This window comes from Oncorhynchus nerka, linkage group LG10 (genome assembly GCF_034236695.1).
Source record: "Oncorhynchus nerka isolate Pitt River linkage group LG10, Oner_Uvic_2.0, whole genome shotgun sequence".
Lineage (NCBI taxonomy): Eukaryota > Metazoa > Chordata > Actinopteri > Salmoniformes > Salmonidae > Oncorhynchus > Oncorhynchus nerka.
Window position 1 is genome coordinate 71,442,898 of NC_088405.1, and position 16,091 is coordinate 71,458,988.

At 44.1% G+C, this 16,091-nt stretch overlaps 1 protein-coding gene across 1 annotated transcript in view; it reads left to right on the plus strand.

Moving 5' to 3' along the window:
• LOC115135951 (phosphoglycerate kinase) overlaps positions 1-12,346 on the plus strand; it is a 28,431-nt gene extending 16,085 nt beyond the window's left edge. The window contains exons 5-11 of the mRNA XM_029671204.2: positions 659-762; positions 978-1,097; positions 7,375-7,489; positions 8,380-8,559; positions 8,903-9,080; positions 9,367-9,465; positions 11,587-12,346. Of these exons, the coding sequence (XP_029527064.1) occupies positions 659-762; positions 978-1,097; positions 7,375-7,489; positions 8,380-8,559; positions 8,903-9,080; positions 9,367-9,465; positions 11,587-11,627 (837 nt within the window). The 3' untranslated portion in view covers positions 11,628-12,346. The remainder of the gene's footprint in view (positions 1-658; positions 763-977; positions 1,098-7,374; positions 7,490-8,379; positions 8,560-8,902; positions 9,081-9,366; positions 9,466-11,586) is intronic.
• The last annotated feature ends 3,745 nt before the right edge of the window (positions 12,347-16,091 follow it).

A 16,091-nucleotide genomic window follows, 5' to 3' on the forward strand; every position in this document is an offset into this window, starting at 1 on the left:
AGTGGGGGGTTTTGAAACCTTTGGTTAGCCTGCACTTTTGATCTCCATCCAGGAGGCCAAGTCATGACAGTATTCTACAAAGTGTCAAGTGTTCCACAGGGATGCCTGCCCATGTTGACTCCAATGGTTGTCAAGTTGGCTGGATGTCCTTTGGGTGGTGGACCGTAGTTGATAGACACACGGGAAACTGAGCGTGTGAAACCAAGCAGTGTTGCTTTTCTTGACACACTCAAACCGGTGCGTTGAATGGCACACTTACACCATCCATGTCTTGGTTTGTCTCAAGGCATAAATATCCTTCTTTTCAACAGTCTCCTCCCCTTCATCTACACTGATTTGAAGGCAATTTAACAGGTGCCATCAATAAGTGACTGTAGCTTTCACCTGGATTTATCTTTGTCAGTCTGTTATGGAAAGAGCAGTTTTGTACACTGTGTAGATATGGGTCATATTGTTGAATTTCAAAAAATGAACTATATCTTCACACAAAGAATGACTAGGCATTGATACCATCTATATGAATAAATGAGGCCTCTCTGTATACAGCACAATGGGTCGTACAGCTCTCTATTCTAGATGTAATAGAGCCTGTTGGTTGTAACCCGAGCCCTCTGCCATCTGTAACAATGTGTTCTATCCTCTCTCCTTTCTCTGCTAGACCAAAGCAACCCAGGAGCAGATTGATTCCTTCAGAGCCTCTCTGTCTAAACTGGGAGATGTCTACGTCAATGATGCCTTTGGCACAGCACACAGAGCCCACAGGTAGGTTCACTGGACACTACTGTGGAGTGATTATTATTGTCCTTCAAAATAATAATTATTAAACAATTATCACTCATTGCCACTCAGTGTCTCCTACTTTCCTTAATCTTATTCTCTTCTTTCTACCTCTATTACTATTTTTTCTCCTTGCTTCTCACACTGCTTTTCCTCTCCCTTTCGCCCCTTCCCCGCATACCTGCCTCTCCCTCCCCCAGCTCCATGGTTGGAGTGAACCTGTCCCAGAAGGCTGCAGGTTTCCTGATGAAGAAGGAGCTGGACTACTTTGCCATGGCTCTGGAGAAACCAGCCAGGCCATTTCTGGCCATTCTCGGAGGGTAAGTAAACTGGTCCACGGCTCTGGTTATGGATGGGGCTGGGAGAGCTCATCGGTGATCAATTAGGAATAAAGTACCCAGAGGCCTGCATCTGCTTCTCTGGTATCACTTTATTGAGCACTGGCTTTTCAACTAGCAGCACAAAAAACACCCACGTTTTATATCAATTTTATTTGTTGAGTGTTCTTTGTTACAACTATGAAACAGAAAGAGAATGTATTACAACACGGTGACAGCTTTTTATAATGATACCCCAACCACCAAGACGCATGGTCAGCAAGATGCACGGTCAAATGAAAACATCAGTAGCCTAAAATCACTATAAGCGCCAAGTGTGCTTGATAAATAGTGAAAATCAGCACAAAAGCAATAATGGCATTATAATGAATGTGTCGATATGACAGCAGTCAGCCTATTATTTATACGTTGGATACCATGACGAATTGACAAATGTCTGTTTCTTTGTCATCAAAATGGAGGTAACGCATGATCTCTCTGAAGCGATCCCGTGACATGGTTTCTCTAAAGAAAAGTATCCCATAGATGTCTGACCAGAAGCTCTCCATATAGATGCTCTTTACACCAAATGCTCCATGGACACACAGGATTGAAATGAATGCTTCCAGCTCATCAACAGTCTGATCCCAGGCAGTGTCTCCTTGCTCCGTGTGCGCCTTAGCCACAGTACAGTCCCTGAATGCTGTAGCATGCCCATCTCACATTATCAACAACAGATGGTGAGTGCATTGCTGATGTTGTTTTTTGCTTGAGATGTAGGACCTGCGCTCTTAGTGATGAGATTTTGTGCTGATAATCGACCTATAGCGTTGTCACCGGCTTGTTCTATGTAAACGGTGCTGTCCCTTCCTCGCTCCTGTCTCACTGTTTCATTTGGTAGTGGCACGGGCACATGCTTAGTGTGCACCGTTCTGCCTTTTTTGCGCTTAGGCCTCTGTGTTATTCAGGCTGAGGCTCAGAATCTGAAGAATAATCATCAGCGATGTCAAGATGAAGTTCTTCCCCGAGTCGTGTTCATTCAGATCTTGTAGCAGCCCTAACGCAGTATGTGCATCCATTCGTCTTGGTCTCCTTGACATTTTAAATGATGCACTCTCTCACGGTGTATTCCAAGTAGCCAGAGTAGACTGATAAAACTTCTTGGATTTGAAGGACAGATAATGGGTACTCAGCATTTTGAGATAATAATTAGAATATACCAACACAATTGGTGATTACATCATTATGCATCATCCGCTTTCCCTCACTCATCAACTCACCCATTCTCCCCCTTTCTCCCCATCACGCTTTACTTAATTTATTTAATCTGTTATAGGTGTGAAATTAGTTTAGGTTCAGTTGAGGCACTGATCAGGGTGATGTATCAATTGGGCACGGCACATTCCACGATCAGGAGAAGGAGCGGAGCAGGTCCTACTGTCAGGAGGGACAATGGGGAAAACCATTCAAAAAAGGACGTGCCCTCATTAAACTGTTTAACTAATATTAAAGAAGTTGATGTATTGCTTGCCTGAGGAAAAGTACCTCATGATAAGCTGTAGACCACACTACCAAAAGTTCTCATCTATATTATTCTTGGCCATCTATTTATCACCACAAACCAATGCTGGCACTAAGACCGCACTCAACAAGCTGTATAAGACCATAAGCAAACAAGAAAATTGTCATCCAGAAGCTGCGCTCCTAGTGGCCTGGGATTTTAATGTCGGCAAACTTTAATCTGTTTTACCGAATTTCTAACAGCATGTCATATGCAACCAGAGGGAAAAAAACTCTAGACCACCTTTACTCCACACACAAAGACGTATACAAAGCTCGCCCTCCATTTGGGAAATCGGACCATAATTCTATCGTCCCGATTCCTGCTTACAAGCAAAAACTAAAGCAGGAAGTACCAGTGACTCGCTCAATACAGAAGTGGTCAGATGACGCGGATGCTACGCTACAGGACTGTTTTGCTAGCACAGACTGGAATATGTTCCGGGATTCATCCAATGGGATTGAGGAGTATACCACATCAGTCACCGGCTTCATCAATAAGTGCATCGACATTGTTCTCTCCACAGTGACCGTATGTACATATCCCAACCAGAAGCCATAGATTACAGGCAACATCCACACCGAGCTAAAGGCTAGAGCTGTCGCTTTCAAAGAGCGGGACACTAATCCAGACGCTTATAAGTCCCACTACGCCCTCAGACGAACCATCAAACAGGCAAAGCGTCAATACAGGACTAAGATTGAATCCTACTGCACTGGCTCTGACGCTCGTCGGATGTGGCAGGACTGATCAGGAAAAGACCGGCCGAACAGGCCCCCATTAACATTGGCGGGGCTGTAGTGGAGCGGGTCGAAAGGTTGAAGTTAATTGGTGTCCACATCACCAACGAACTATCATGGTCAAACACACCAAGACAGTCGTGAAGAGGGCACCACAACACCTTTTCCCCCGCAGGAGACTGAAAAGATTTGGCATGATCGTCAAAAAGTTCTACAGCTGCACCATCGAGAGCATCCTGACCGGTTGCATCAGCGCCTGGTATGGCAACTGCTCGGCATCTGACCGTAAGGTCCTACAGAGGGTAGTGTGTACAGCCCAGTACATCACTGGGGCCAAGCTTCCTGCCATCCAGGTCTTATATGCTAGGCGGTGTCAGAGGGAGGCCCAATAGATTTTCAGACTCCAGTCACCCAAGTCAGATTATTTTCTCTGCTACCTCACTGCTGCTACTCGCTTTTTATTATCTATGCATAGTCACTCTACCCCTACCTCCATGTACAAATTACCTCGACTAACCTGTACCCCCGCACGTTGGCTCGGTACCGTTACCTCCTGTATATAGCCTTGTTAATATTTACTAAATATATATACAGTGGGGCAAAAAAGTATTTAGTCAGCTACCAATTGTGTAAGTTCTCCCAATTAAAAAGATGAGACGCCTGTAATTTTCATCATAGGTACACTTCAACTATGACAGACAAAATGAGAGAAAAAAATCCAGAAAATCACATTGTAGGATTTTTAATTAATTTAATTGCAAATTATGGTGGAAAATAAGTATTTGGTCACCTACAAACAAGCAAGATTTCTGGATCTCAGACCTGTAACTTCTTCTTTAACCTTTTGCGTGTAGGGGGCAGTATTTTTGTTTTTGGCTAAACATACCCATTTGAAACTGCCTGTTTCTCAGCCCCAGGAACCAGAATATGCATATACTGGTCAGATTAGGATAGAAAACACTAAAGTTTCCAAAACTGTGAGTGAAAACATCCGAAGATCATCAAAGGTAAACGATTCATTTTATTGCTTTTCTGATTTTCGTGACCAAGCTTCCTGATGTTAAGTGTACATGATGTTATGCTATGCTATCGATAAACTTACACAAACGCTTGGATTGCTTTCACTGTAAAGCATCATTTCAAAATCTGAGACAACAGATAGATTAACAAAAGGCTAAGTTGTGTTTTGCAATAATGCACTTGTGATTTCATGAATAAGAATATTTTTTAGTAATATTATTTGACTGTTGCGCTATGCTATTCAGCGGTTGCAGACAAAATTATCCCGCTAACGGGATGGGTAGCGCCAAGAAGTTAAGAGGCTCCTCTGTCCTCCACTCGTTACCTGTATTAATGGCACCTGTTTGAACTTGTTATCAGTATAAAAGATACCTGTCCACAACCTCAAACAGTCACACTCCAAACTCCACTATGGCCAAGACCAAAGAGCTGTCAAAGGACACCAGAAACAAAATTGTAGACCTGCACCAGGCTGCGAAGACTGAATCTGCAATAGGTAAGCAGCTTGGTTTGAAGAAATCAACTGTGGGAGCAATTATTAGGAAATGGAAGACATACAAGACCACTGATAATCTCCCTCGATCTGGTGCTCCACGCAAGATCTCACCCCGCGGGGTCAAAATTATCACAAGAACGGTGAGCAAAAATCCCAGAACCACACGGGGGGACCTAGTGAATGACCTGCAGAGAGCTGGGACCAAAGTAACAAAGTCTACCATCAGTAACACTACGCCGCCAGGGACTCAAATCCTGCAGTGCCAGACGTGTCCCCCTGCTTAAGCCAGTACATGTCCAGGCCCGTCTGAAGTTTGCTAGAGAGCATTTGGATGATCCAGAAGAAGATTGGGAGAATGTCATATGGTCAGATGAAACCAAAATATAAATTTTTGGTAAAAACTCAACTCGTCGTGTTTGGAGGACAAAGAATGCTGAGTTGCATCCAAAGAACACCATACCTACTGTGAAGCATGGGGGTGGAAACATCATGCTTTGGGGCTGTTTTTCTGCAAATGGACCAGGACGACTGATCCGTGTAAAGGAAACAATGAATTGGGCCATGTATCGTGAGATTTTGAGTGAAAACCTCCTTCCATCAGCAAGGGCATTGAAGATGAAACGTGGCTGGGTCTTTCAGCATGACAATGCCAAACACACTGCCCGGGCAACGAAGGAGTGGCTTCGTAAGAAGCATTTCAAGGTCCTGGAGTGGCCTAGCCAGTCTCCAGATCTCAACCCCATAGAAAATCTTTGGAGGGAGTTGAAAGTCCGTGTTGCCCAGCAACAGCCCCAAAACATCACTGCTCTAGAGGAGATCTGCATGGAGGAATGGGCCAAAATACCAGCAACAGTGTGTGAAAACCTTGTGAAGACTTACAGAAAACGTTTGATCTCTGTCATTGCCAACAAAGGGTATATAAAAGTATTTAGAAACTTGTTTTTGACCAAATACTTATTTTCCACCATAATTTGCAAATAAATTCATTAAAAACCCTACAATGTGATTTTCTGGATTTTTTTTCTTCTCATTTTGTCTGTCATAGTTGAAGTGTACCTATGAAAATTACAGGCCTCATCTTTTTAAGTGGGAGAACTTGCACACTTGGTGGCTGACTAAATACTTTTTTGCCCCACTGTATATAAAAAGTTATTTCTTAACTCTATTTCTTGAACTGTATTGTTGGTTAAGGACTTGTAACTAAGCATTTCACAGTAAGGTCTGTTGTATTCGGCGCATCAAATTTGATTTGAACTCCAATCCTGTTTGTGATATTAAGATTCTAACAATGGCAGTGTGTTCTATAGACTTATTTAGGAAAGGTCAAGGACAGAGGGGGTCAGGACTTTAAAAAATGGCAGAGTTATTAAAACAATTACCTTCATGAGCAGTCAAAATGACTGCTTTAGCTAGAGATTCTAGTGTTAAAGGAGAATTCCACTCAAAATCTATCTTTTGGTATTTGTTTCATTAGTCCATTGTTGATATAGTCCCAAAATGTTTTGAATGTTAACAATCAAGTTTTCCAGATGTAGATATTTTGAAATAAAGCCAGTATTTGGAATCATAGGATGCTAAATGCATCCTACCTTCTGTATTTTGAAAGATGAATGTCTTAAACTTGATTGCTGACATTAAAAATATTTTGCATATGTCAACAATGGACTAGTTTATGTTAAGTTTGTTTGTAATACTTCAATCTGTGTGACAGTACTCTACTTCTGCATTCTAGTCTTCCCTTCTCACTGGCCACTTCACAGCCTTGCACAGTGGGAAAGTTGAGCCACACACACAGCTAGCTACCGTTGGAAACATGTCGAAATTGGCCAGTGTCGGAGTCCATTTCAGCCAGGCATTGTGCAACCGCTATATCCAATCCGGTTCTCTCACTGCTGCAGTTCAGCTTTTTGGCCCTCTGCCACTGACAAAGTACATTTGATGTGAATTGGCTAATAAATAAGCCACACGACAATGCATGTAAGGCGGTAGGATTTAGTTCTAAATTCATTAAACAACAAACAAATAATGTAACACCAAAAAAATGACTATCTTCCTCAACTAGAAACCTTTCCGTAACTGAGTTTTACCATGTGAGTTTTACCATGTGTGTTTATAACTACGCTTACACTGCATTATGACTGTGGGGCGTCGGGTAGCCTTGTGGTTAGAGCGTCGGACTAGTAACCGAAAGGTTGCAAGATCGTATCCCCGAGCTGACAAGGTAAAAATCTGTCATTCTGCCCCTGAACAAGGCAGTTAACCCACTGTTCCTAGACCGTCATTGAAAATAAGAATTTGTTCTTAACTGACTTGCCTAGTTACATTTTTTAAAATTGGACCTTTATTTGACAGTGTGTTTTTATAATGGATTATAGATAGATATGGGATTCAAATAAATGAGCTTCATATCATTGTTTTACTATGTTTACCAGTATTTTCATAGTTTCTTTCTGTTGTGTGCAGAGCGAAGGTCAAGGACAAGATTCAACTGATCAACAACATGTTGGACCAGGTCAATGAGATGATCATCGGTGGTGGCATGGCCTTCACCTTCCTCAATGTCCTCAACAACATGGAGGTGAGGACAGGGGGGGGCTGAGGGAGATGATACTTTGTTTAAGGGAGACACTGGAGGGGAGAAGAGTGGAAGAAATGGAGAGGAGGATTCTGCCCCTTTTTTTGGCCAATTGTGTTTCTATCATAATTTCAACCTCTTTGATTGAATGTAACTCGGAACTCACTCGTGCCTCAGCACAATCTAGTTAAATCTGGGGTCACAATAGCTTTCAGAAATATGCATTTAAAAAATGCAGACCATCAAAAAATCAGATTTGTCAACCATTTCACCTACTTTTTATATTGAAAGTTTTTTTTTCTTCAATCGAGTAATAAGGGGCATGCAACTATAGTTTTTCACAAAATACGTTAGTACAACACATTCGGCAGAATATTGTTTTCATTAGAAGTGCAACGCTATTTGGCTTACAATGAAAAAGCAAGGTATTATTTTTCAAAAATGATGTATGGCCATCAAATTTGTTATATTTATCATAGAAAGAATTTTGCCAGCTACATTTCCTAATGTTTTGTTTGAAGTTAATCTTGCAGTTTAACTTGCTACCAGAAGGAAAGTACTGGAGAAAAGTAGCCTACACATCAGTCAGAGCGCTGTCTGGTGATCCAATGACTTGAGAAAATGTATTGCAACTGAAGCAGGAAGTTACTCCTTCTACATGTATGATCTGGAGCGAACCCTGACTGAAGCTGAGCACAATTTCAACAAGAAACATTTTAGATCTGCGTTTTAAAATGCAGCAAGAGAAGAAGAAAAATGTTTTGTCTTTCCTTTTCTGTGTGGAAAAATACAGAATCCTTAACGCGACCCCTAGTTAAATATGTTCAATGATTGACTGTGGTGTATATCATGGTGGTTGTAGTTAAAATGAGTGATCCTCTCTTCCCTGGCAGATCGGCACCTCCCTGTATGATGAGGAGGGCGCCAAGATCGTCAAAGAGCTGATGGCCAAGGCTGAGAAGAACAATGTCAAGATCAACCTACCCGTTGACTTCATCACCGCCGAGAAGTTTGACGAGCATGCCCAGACTGGCAGCGCCACTGTGGCTGCTGGCATCCCCGCAGGCTGGATGGTGAGGAGAGCAACCTGGGTCATGTTCATAAGGGCATGCAATGGAAAACATTTTGAAACAGAAAACTAAAACGAGCTTTGGACAAGTCCAGGGAAGTCCCTCCAAGTTTCAGTCCGTTTTCTTCAGTTTGATACCTAATGAACACAACCCTAATTGGGTTTTATTGTCTTTTTGAGGGGTGGTCATGGGAATTTTCCTTAGTTATTGTGCTAGCTAGCAATTTGATATACTGTATAACTTTCATAGTGAAATAAAATATAGGATGGTTTTATGTAGATATTGTAGATCAATACGTAAAACTGGGGTTGAGCTCTGTGTCCCTCGCTCCCTCTGTTCTCCCCAGGGTCTGGACTGTGGACCAGAGAGCAACAAGCTCTTCGCAGAGGCTGTAGGCAGAGCCAAGCAGATTGTGTGGAACGGCCCCGTGGGTGTGTTTGAGTTTGAGAACTTCGCCAAAGGAACCAAGAGCCTGATGGACAAAGTGGTGGAGGTCACCAACTCAGGCTGCGTCACAATCATCGGTAAGACCCTCTACTACTGTTTGCACAATTACCATGAAGCACGTCTTTCACCAGGCACCTGGCACCTGAGACAATGTTTGCAAATAAATACATGTATACATTTATGCTTGCTCTGCCGTTTTGATTGGAAGTTTTTCTTCATCCACTCTTTATCATTCTCGCCATTAGATGGCGCCAAATACCAACACCCTTTCTTCCTCACATCTATAGTAGTGAATGATCACTATCACAGTGAAGGGTCTGTATGACCTTAATTTTAACCCCATGTTGTCTTGTTGATGCCCAGGTGGAGGTGACACAGCTACCTGCTGCGCCAAATGGGGCACAGAGGATAAGGTCAGCCATGTCAGCACAGGAGGCGGAGCCAGTCTGGAGCTTCTGGAGGGTGAGTGATGTCACCACGGTCTCATCCAGACTTTTGACCTATGTCCAGTTCAAAATCAACCCCCTAACCGCTGCCCCATGACATTATGTAGTTTCTTCCCTATTGCTTACACACATTAAGTTGTTTCAGATCTGCAAGGTGGCATAATGTAGTGTCTGTAAGTAGATGCAACAGCAGACTAGCAACAAATGACTGCATTTCTGTATGGTAGTTCCCTTTCAATCAGTTAACTTCGGTACAACATACTATAGGGAGTTGCACTTTTGCGTCTTCGATTGAAGGATCTACAAGCACGCTTGACAAGGCAAATTAAATCCGCGCCTCACTGGAAGCCTCGCTTTCCACAGGTGATAAGCGTGAGGCTCAGATTGATTTCTTAAATTATTCCGCTCTTCACCTCAGTATGAAAAGAAACGATTCACATTACTAAAGCAAACAATTGGAATCTGGATTTCGTTGACGAATGGACAACAGCCTGGTCCAACCCGCATTCAGCTAAGCTGATACTACATGGGTGTGCCCCCTTCATGGACCTGGAGGGGGCAGGGCTGATGCACACTCCTCCAGTGGATGGCAAGCTAGCCGGCTACCTATCACCGTTTGCTAACAAGGATGTGGATAATGTGAATCCTACACTCCTGAACAAGCACTGTCACTTTTCGGCTGCTCAGCTGGGTGACGTTTTATTGTCCAGAGAGGCTGGTTAGGGTGCACATGTAGTTTTTGGCAGTTCCTCCGCCTACTGGGTATAATGGCTTCTATCATAGTTGTCATTCCCCTGGGATTATTGTTGGTGTAGCCGTTCTACGCTGGGTGCTGGCAACGCGATTGGATGCATCTCGCCACCTAAACCAGTCGATTTGGGTGTCCCCGACATGCCTTCGGGCACTAGCCCAGTGGAAAGAACCCCGTCTAATGGGCCAGGTGTTATCCCGCAAGATGGCCATGACTCGTCCCCCCCAAGGGTGGGGAGCGCTGTGCAAGGATTACTCAATTTAGGGAGTATGGACAGTGTCAGAGAGCCCGACATATCAATTACCTGGAACTTCTGACCGTGTCCTTAGCGCTCAGGCACCTCCCGTTTGTCAGCAAGCATATTCTGGTCAGATCCAACCACATGGCGATGGTGGTATACAGTACATCAACAGGCAGGGGGGGACTCAGTCCATCCCCTCCTCATCTTGGCCTGCTCCCTGTAGCTGTGGAGCAGTGTGCATTTGCTCTCACTTCGGGTGATGCATGTTCCCATTTGCCTCAACTCAGGTGCGGATCTGCTATCCATGGGGGGCCCTCTTCATCAAAATGGGGGCTACACCAGTGGCCTCTGACCCTCCTTTACACATTTCTGCCAGTGGTTCTGATTCAGCCCATGTGCAGAGAGTGATCCGGGAGGGCTTCATTCACTCATTATTTTGACTGCCTGTTGGCCCAGGCAGCCTTGTTTCACAAAGATCATTGTCCCAGGTGCATGGGCAGGTTTGACACGTGAGGCCAGAGATTTGGTTCCTATGGGCCTGGCCCCTGAAAGGAACAATCTGATGGCTAGAGGCTTACCTCAAAATGGTATTGCTACCATTCCGTCTGCAAGTGCGCCCTCCACAAGAGGGCTATATGCATACAAGTGGAAAGCGTTTGAGCTCTGGTGCCGAAAGAAAGGGCTTGTTCTTTTTCAGTGGTCTGTGAGGGACATCCTTATGTTCCTACAGGAGCTTTTTCGAACAGGGGTGGGGCCTTCTCCACGTTTACAAGTGTACATGGCCGCAATCTCAACATGTCATGTGGGAAATGGCAGAGCCTCGGCTAAACATGTTGGGGACCTCCACGCATTATCTGTACACCCTTCCTGTACTCAGTTTGCCCCAAAAGTCAGGTCCTTAGCTTTTGAGCCATTTACTTTTTCACCACCACATTTTGCTTCTGAGGAGCAACAGAGGTTACACCTGTGGAAGACGGGGCTTCCAGCGCAGCACCGATTTTCATTGGCCTTGTCAGGTATGATTGTAGATACTTCAACCGAAGTCGCAAGAGTGCGACTCCCCATAGCGTGTTGTACCTCATTTCCCTCTTTCAGGGGACAGTATTGCGGTGACCATATTGTATGTCCTTCCTCTCTGCCCACAGGTAAAGTGTTGCCCGGTGTGGATGCCCTCAGCAGCGCCTAAGCCCCATCCCCATCACCTAGGAGAGGTGGGAGTGAAGACAAAACACACCCGCCAGAGTTTGGACACCCACCCAGCCCCCAAGGCAAAGTGCTCCCTAAGTTTCCCACCCTGCGCTTGTCTAGCACCACCCCTGCTCTCTAGTCTACTACTGTACAGACTGCTGACACAAACTGCAATATCTCTCTCGCTCCTACACGTGCCCAACATCTGCCATTAGCAGTTTCCACACTGAGGAAGTGGAGGTGTTCTCAGCAGAAACCACCCTCACTCCCTCATATGCACTTATGTTCCTTCGAGCTGTGTTTTTCAGAGACCAGTCAACTGCAGCTACAACTGTTGTCATCATACAGAAATGTGGGAATTTGTCATCTGTATCGCCTGTGTAAAAGAGTGCTTGCTTGTGTTTGTTTGTATTACTCTTGTATAGCCAGCCAGCCCAGGGAGTTTTACAACCCTTCAAGTGTAAAAATGTGCTGTAACTCTATCTAGACCTTTATATTTGTTTTCACACAAATGTCTCTGTGTCAGTTGCCCCCATTGTCTCAATCATGTTTCTCCCCCCTGTTATGTCATCCATCCTATGATCCTGTGGCTTGTAAGATGGTTGTTACTCAGTGGTGGTTTCAGGGGTCGAGCTACTGCAAATCATGTGACCTGAACAGACCCTCACAGAATAAAACAGTTAAAACAGTTAATAAAAAAGTGACTATTTATTTGTATTTCAGTGTCCTTCATTTTTAATTTTGTAAACTAAAATAGTGACTCAAATATTTGTCAAACCTATTTTTCAGTGGCAATTGACGAGACTATATCTGACTAAATAATAGAACCAGAAAAAAATGAGAAGTAAAGGAAAACATTTATTTTCAGACTACTAAAACAAGGTGAATATTTGACTAAAATATGACTACTAAGAGGACTGTGCAAAAGATTATGATTTGAGAGATTTTCAGTGATGAGCACACTTAATACAGTTCAGCAGTGGGGAGGATGTGGCACACACAGCCTGTATCAGCTGGTGAGCTGTAGGGGAGCAAGCAATGAGCATGGGCAGACAGCCTCCGCCTCCTCTTATAAACATTGTGCAAGCGGTTCTTGCTTCCCCATAGCTAACCAGTCACCACCAGCCTTCTAGTTAGCGACCCCTTGCCTGGTTAATAAACACAAGCGGCTTTACGAAATTTAAAAACAATAGCAGCATTGAGTTTATAGTGAAACAGTTGTCTAGCTAATGTGTCCCTGAACAAAGGGGGGTCAAAATCAAAAGTAACAGTCAGTATCTGGTGTGGCCACCAGCTGCATTAAGTACTGCAGTGCATCTCCGCTTCATGGACGGCACCAGATTTGCAAGTTCTTGCTGTGAGATATTACAGTACTCTTCCACCAAGGCACCTGCAAGTTCCCAGACATTTCTGGGGGGAATGGCCCTAGCCCTCACCCTCCGATCCAACAGGTGGGATGGGATTGAGATCTGGGTTCTTCGCTGGCCATGGCAGTACACTGACATTCCTGTCTTGTAGGAAATCGCACACAGAACGAGCAGTATGGCTGGAGGGTCATGTCTGGATGAACCTGCAGGAAGGGTACCACATGAGGGAGGAGGATGTCTTCCCTGTAACGCACAGCGTTGAGATTGCCTGCAATGACAACAAGCTCAGTCCGATGATGCTGTGACACACTGCCCCAGACCATGATAGATCCTCCACCTCCAAATCGATCCCGCTTCAGAGTACAGGCCTCGGTGTAACGCTCATTCTTTCGATGATAAATGTGAATCCGACCATCACCTCTGGTGAGACAAAACCGCGACTCGTCAGTGAAGAGCACTTTTTGCCAGTCCTGTCTGGTCCAGAGACGGTGGGTTTGTGCCCATTGTTGCGGATGATGTCTGGTGAGGACCTGCTTTATAACAGGCCTACACTCCCTTAGTCCAGCCTCTCTCAGCCTATTGCGGACAGTCTGAGCACTGATGGAGGGATTGCGCGTTCCTGGTGTAACTCGGGCAGTTGTTGCCATCCTGTACCTTCTGAAGTTTTCATCCATCACCATTCAGCAGACAGTTCCAGCTAATGGAAAACCTAAGAAAACACACACTGCCTTATCTGAACATTCCAGAGCTAAGTTGAGTCAGTTCAACCACAGGTTAATGACCCTTTCTGCTTACTTAAAAAAAAAAACATTTCCAATCTTCTCCAACCTGGCTGGAATGGTATTTATTTAATTGATTTACCCCTGTTTCAGGCTCCACAATCCCTAAGTTTTACTAGGGTATGTTTGGCGGCGTGAGTGAAGGAGGCTTTGTTGCGAAATAGGAAGCCGATTCTAGATTTATTTTTGGATTGGAGATGCTTAATGTGAGTCTGGAAGGAGAGTTTACAGTCTAGCCAGACACCTAGGTATTTGTAGTTGTCCACATACTCTAAGTCCGTACCGTCCAGAGTAGTGATGTTAGTCGGGTGGTTGGGTGCGGGCAACGAACGGTGGAAGAGCATGCATTTACTAGTGTTTTAAGAGCAGTTGGAGGCCATGGAAGGAGTGTTGTATGGCATTGAAGCTCATTTGGAGATTTGTTAACACAGTGTCCAAAGAAGGGCCAGATGTATACAGAATGGTAATTAAAAATTAAAAACCGATACTTTATTTACCGAAGTATTCAGACCCATTGTTATGAGACTTCAAATTGAGTTCAGGTGCATCCTGTAAGCATTGATCATCCTTGAGATGTTTCTACAACTTGGAGTCCACCTGCGGTAAATTCAATTGATTGGACATGATTTGGAAAGGCACACACCTATCTATAGAAGGTCCCACAGTTGACAGTGCATGTCAGAGCAAAAACCAAGCCAAGAGGTCGAATGAAGTGTCAGTAGAGCGCCGAAATATTATTGTGTGGAGGCACAGATCTGGGGAAGTGTGCCAAAACGTTTCTGCAGCATTGAAGGTCCCCAAGAACACAGTGGCGTCCATCATTCTTAAAAGTTTGGAACCACCAAGACTCATCCTAGTGTTGGACTCCCGGCCAAATTGAGCAATTGAGGGTGAAGGGCCTTGGTCAGGGAGGTGACCAAGAACTCGATGGTCACCCTGATAGAGTTCCAGAGTTCCTCTGTGGAGATAAAGGAATGGAGCTAACAGAGAGGGCTGCAATGCTTCTAGCGCTTAGGAAACTTTGCAGTATTTTGTTTTTTAATGTGTTATTTCTTACATTGTTAGCCCAGAATTTTTGGGGGTGTTATTACATACAGCCGGGAAGAACTATTGGATATCAGAGCAGCGGTAACTCACCAGCAATACCAGCATTACGACCAGGAATGCAACTTTCCCGAATCAGATCCTTTGTTCGTACCCCCAAGGGCAATTGAACTGATTAGAGGCCGATCCAAAACACCGCCGGCGGACGAGATGTACTCGGAGTGGTCTTCTAGTCTGACTCATGAGGTGCGCAATCCACCTACCACTTCCAAGTATATTACTCGCTAATGTTCAGTCTCTGGATAATAAAATTGACAAGCTCAGGGTAAGGATTTCCTTCCAGAGAGACATCAGGAATGGTAACATACTCTGTTTCTGTAGCGTTCGTCGTCTTCCTCTGACGAGGAGTATGAAATGTCTGACCAATGCGCAGCGTGGTATATGTTCATATTTATTAAATGAACACGGAAATAACAAAGAGAAATGAACGAAAACAGTTCTGGCTGGTGCAGGCACACAACAGAAAACAGAAAATCACCCACGAAACACAATAGAAAACAGGCTCCCTAAATATGGTTCTCAATCAGGGACAACGATTGACAGCTGCCTCTGATTGAGAACCATACCAGGCCAAACACAGAAATAGAAAAACTAACATAGACAATCCACCCAACTCACGCCCTGACCATACTAAAACAAAGACATAATAAAATAACTAAGGTCAGAACGTGACAGTTTCACGGAAACATGGCTCTCTCGGGATATACTGTCTGAGTCCGTACAGCCAGTTGGGTTCTCAGTTAATGGTGCAGACAGGAATAAATATAATTTTGGGAAGAAGAAGGGTGGGGGTGTATGTTTCATGATTAACTATTCATGGTGTGATTGTGATAACATACAAGAACTCAAGTACTTTTATTCATCCGATCTAGAATACCTCAGAATCAAATGCCGACTCTATTACCTCCCAAGATAATTATCTTTGGTTAAAGTCACAGCCGTGAATATTCCCCCTCAAGTCGATACCACGATGGCACTCAAATAAATTTACTGGACTTTATGCAAACTGAAAACCACAGGAAGTGTACAGGAGATGTTCTACCCACTCTGACTTTTAAAACCTACCCTAACCAGAAACCATGGATAGAAAACTGAAAGTGGAGTTGCAAAAAAATGGCTCAGACACGAGACGTACAGTTGCCAAATACATTTAATCTCAGTTTTTCACAATTCCTGACATTTGATCTTGTTAAAAATTCCCTGTCTAAGGTC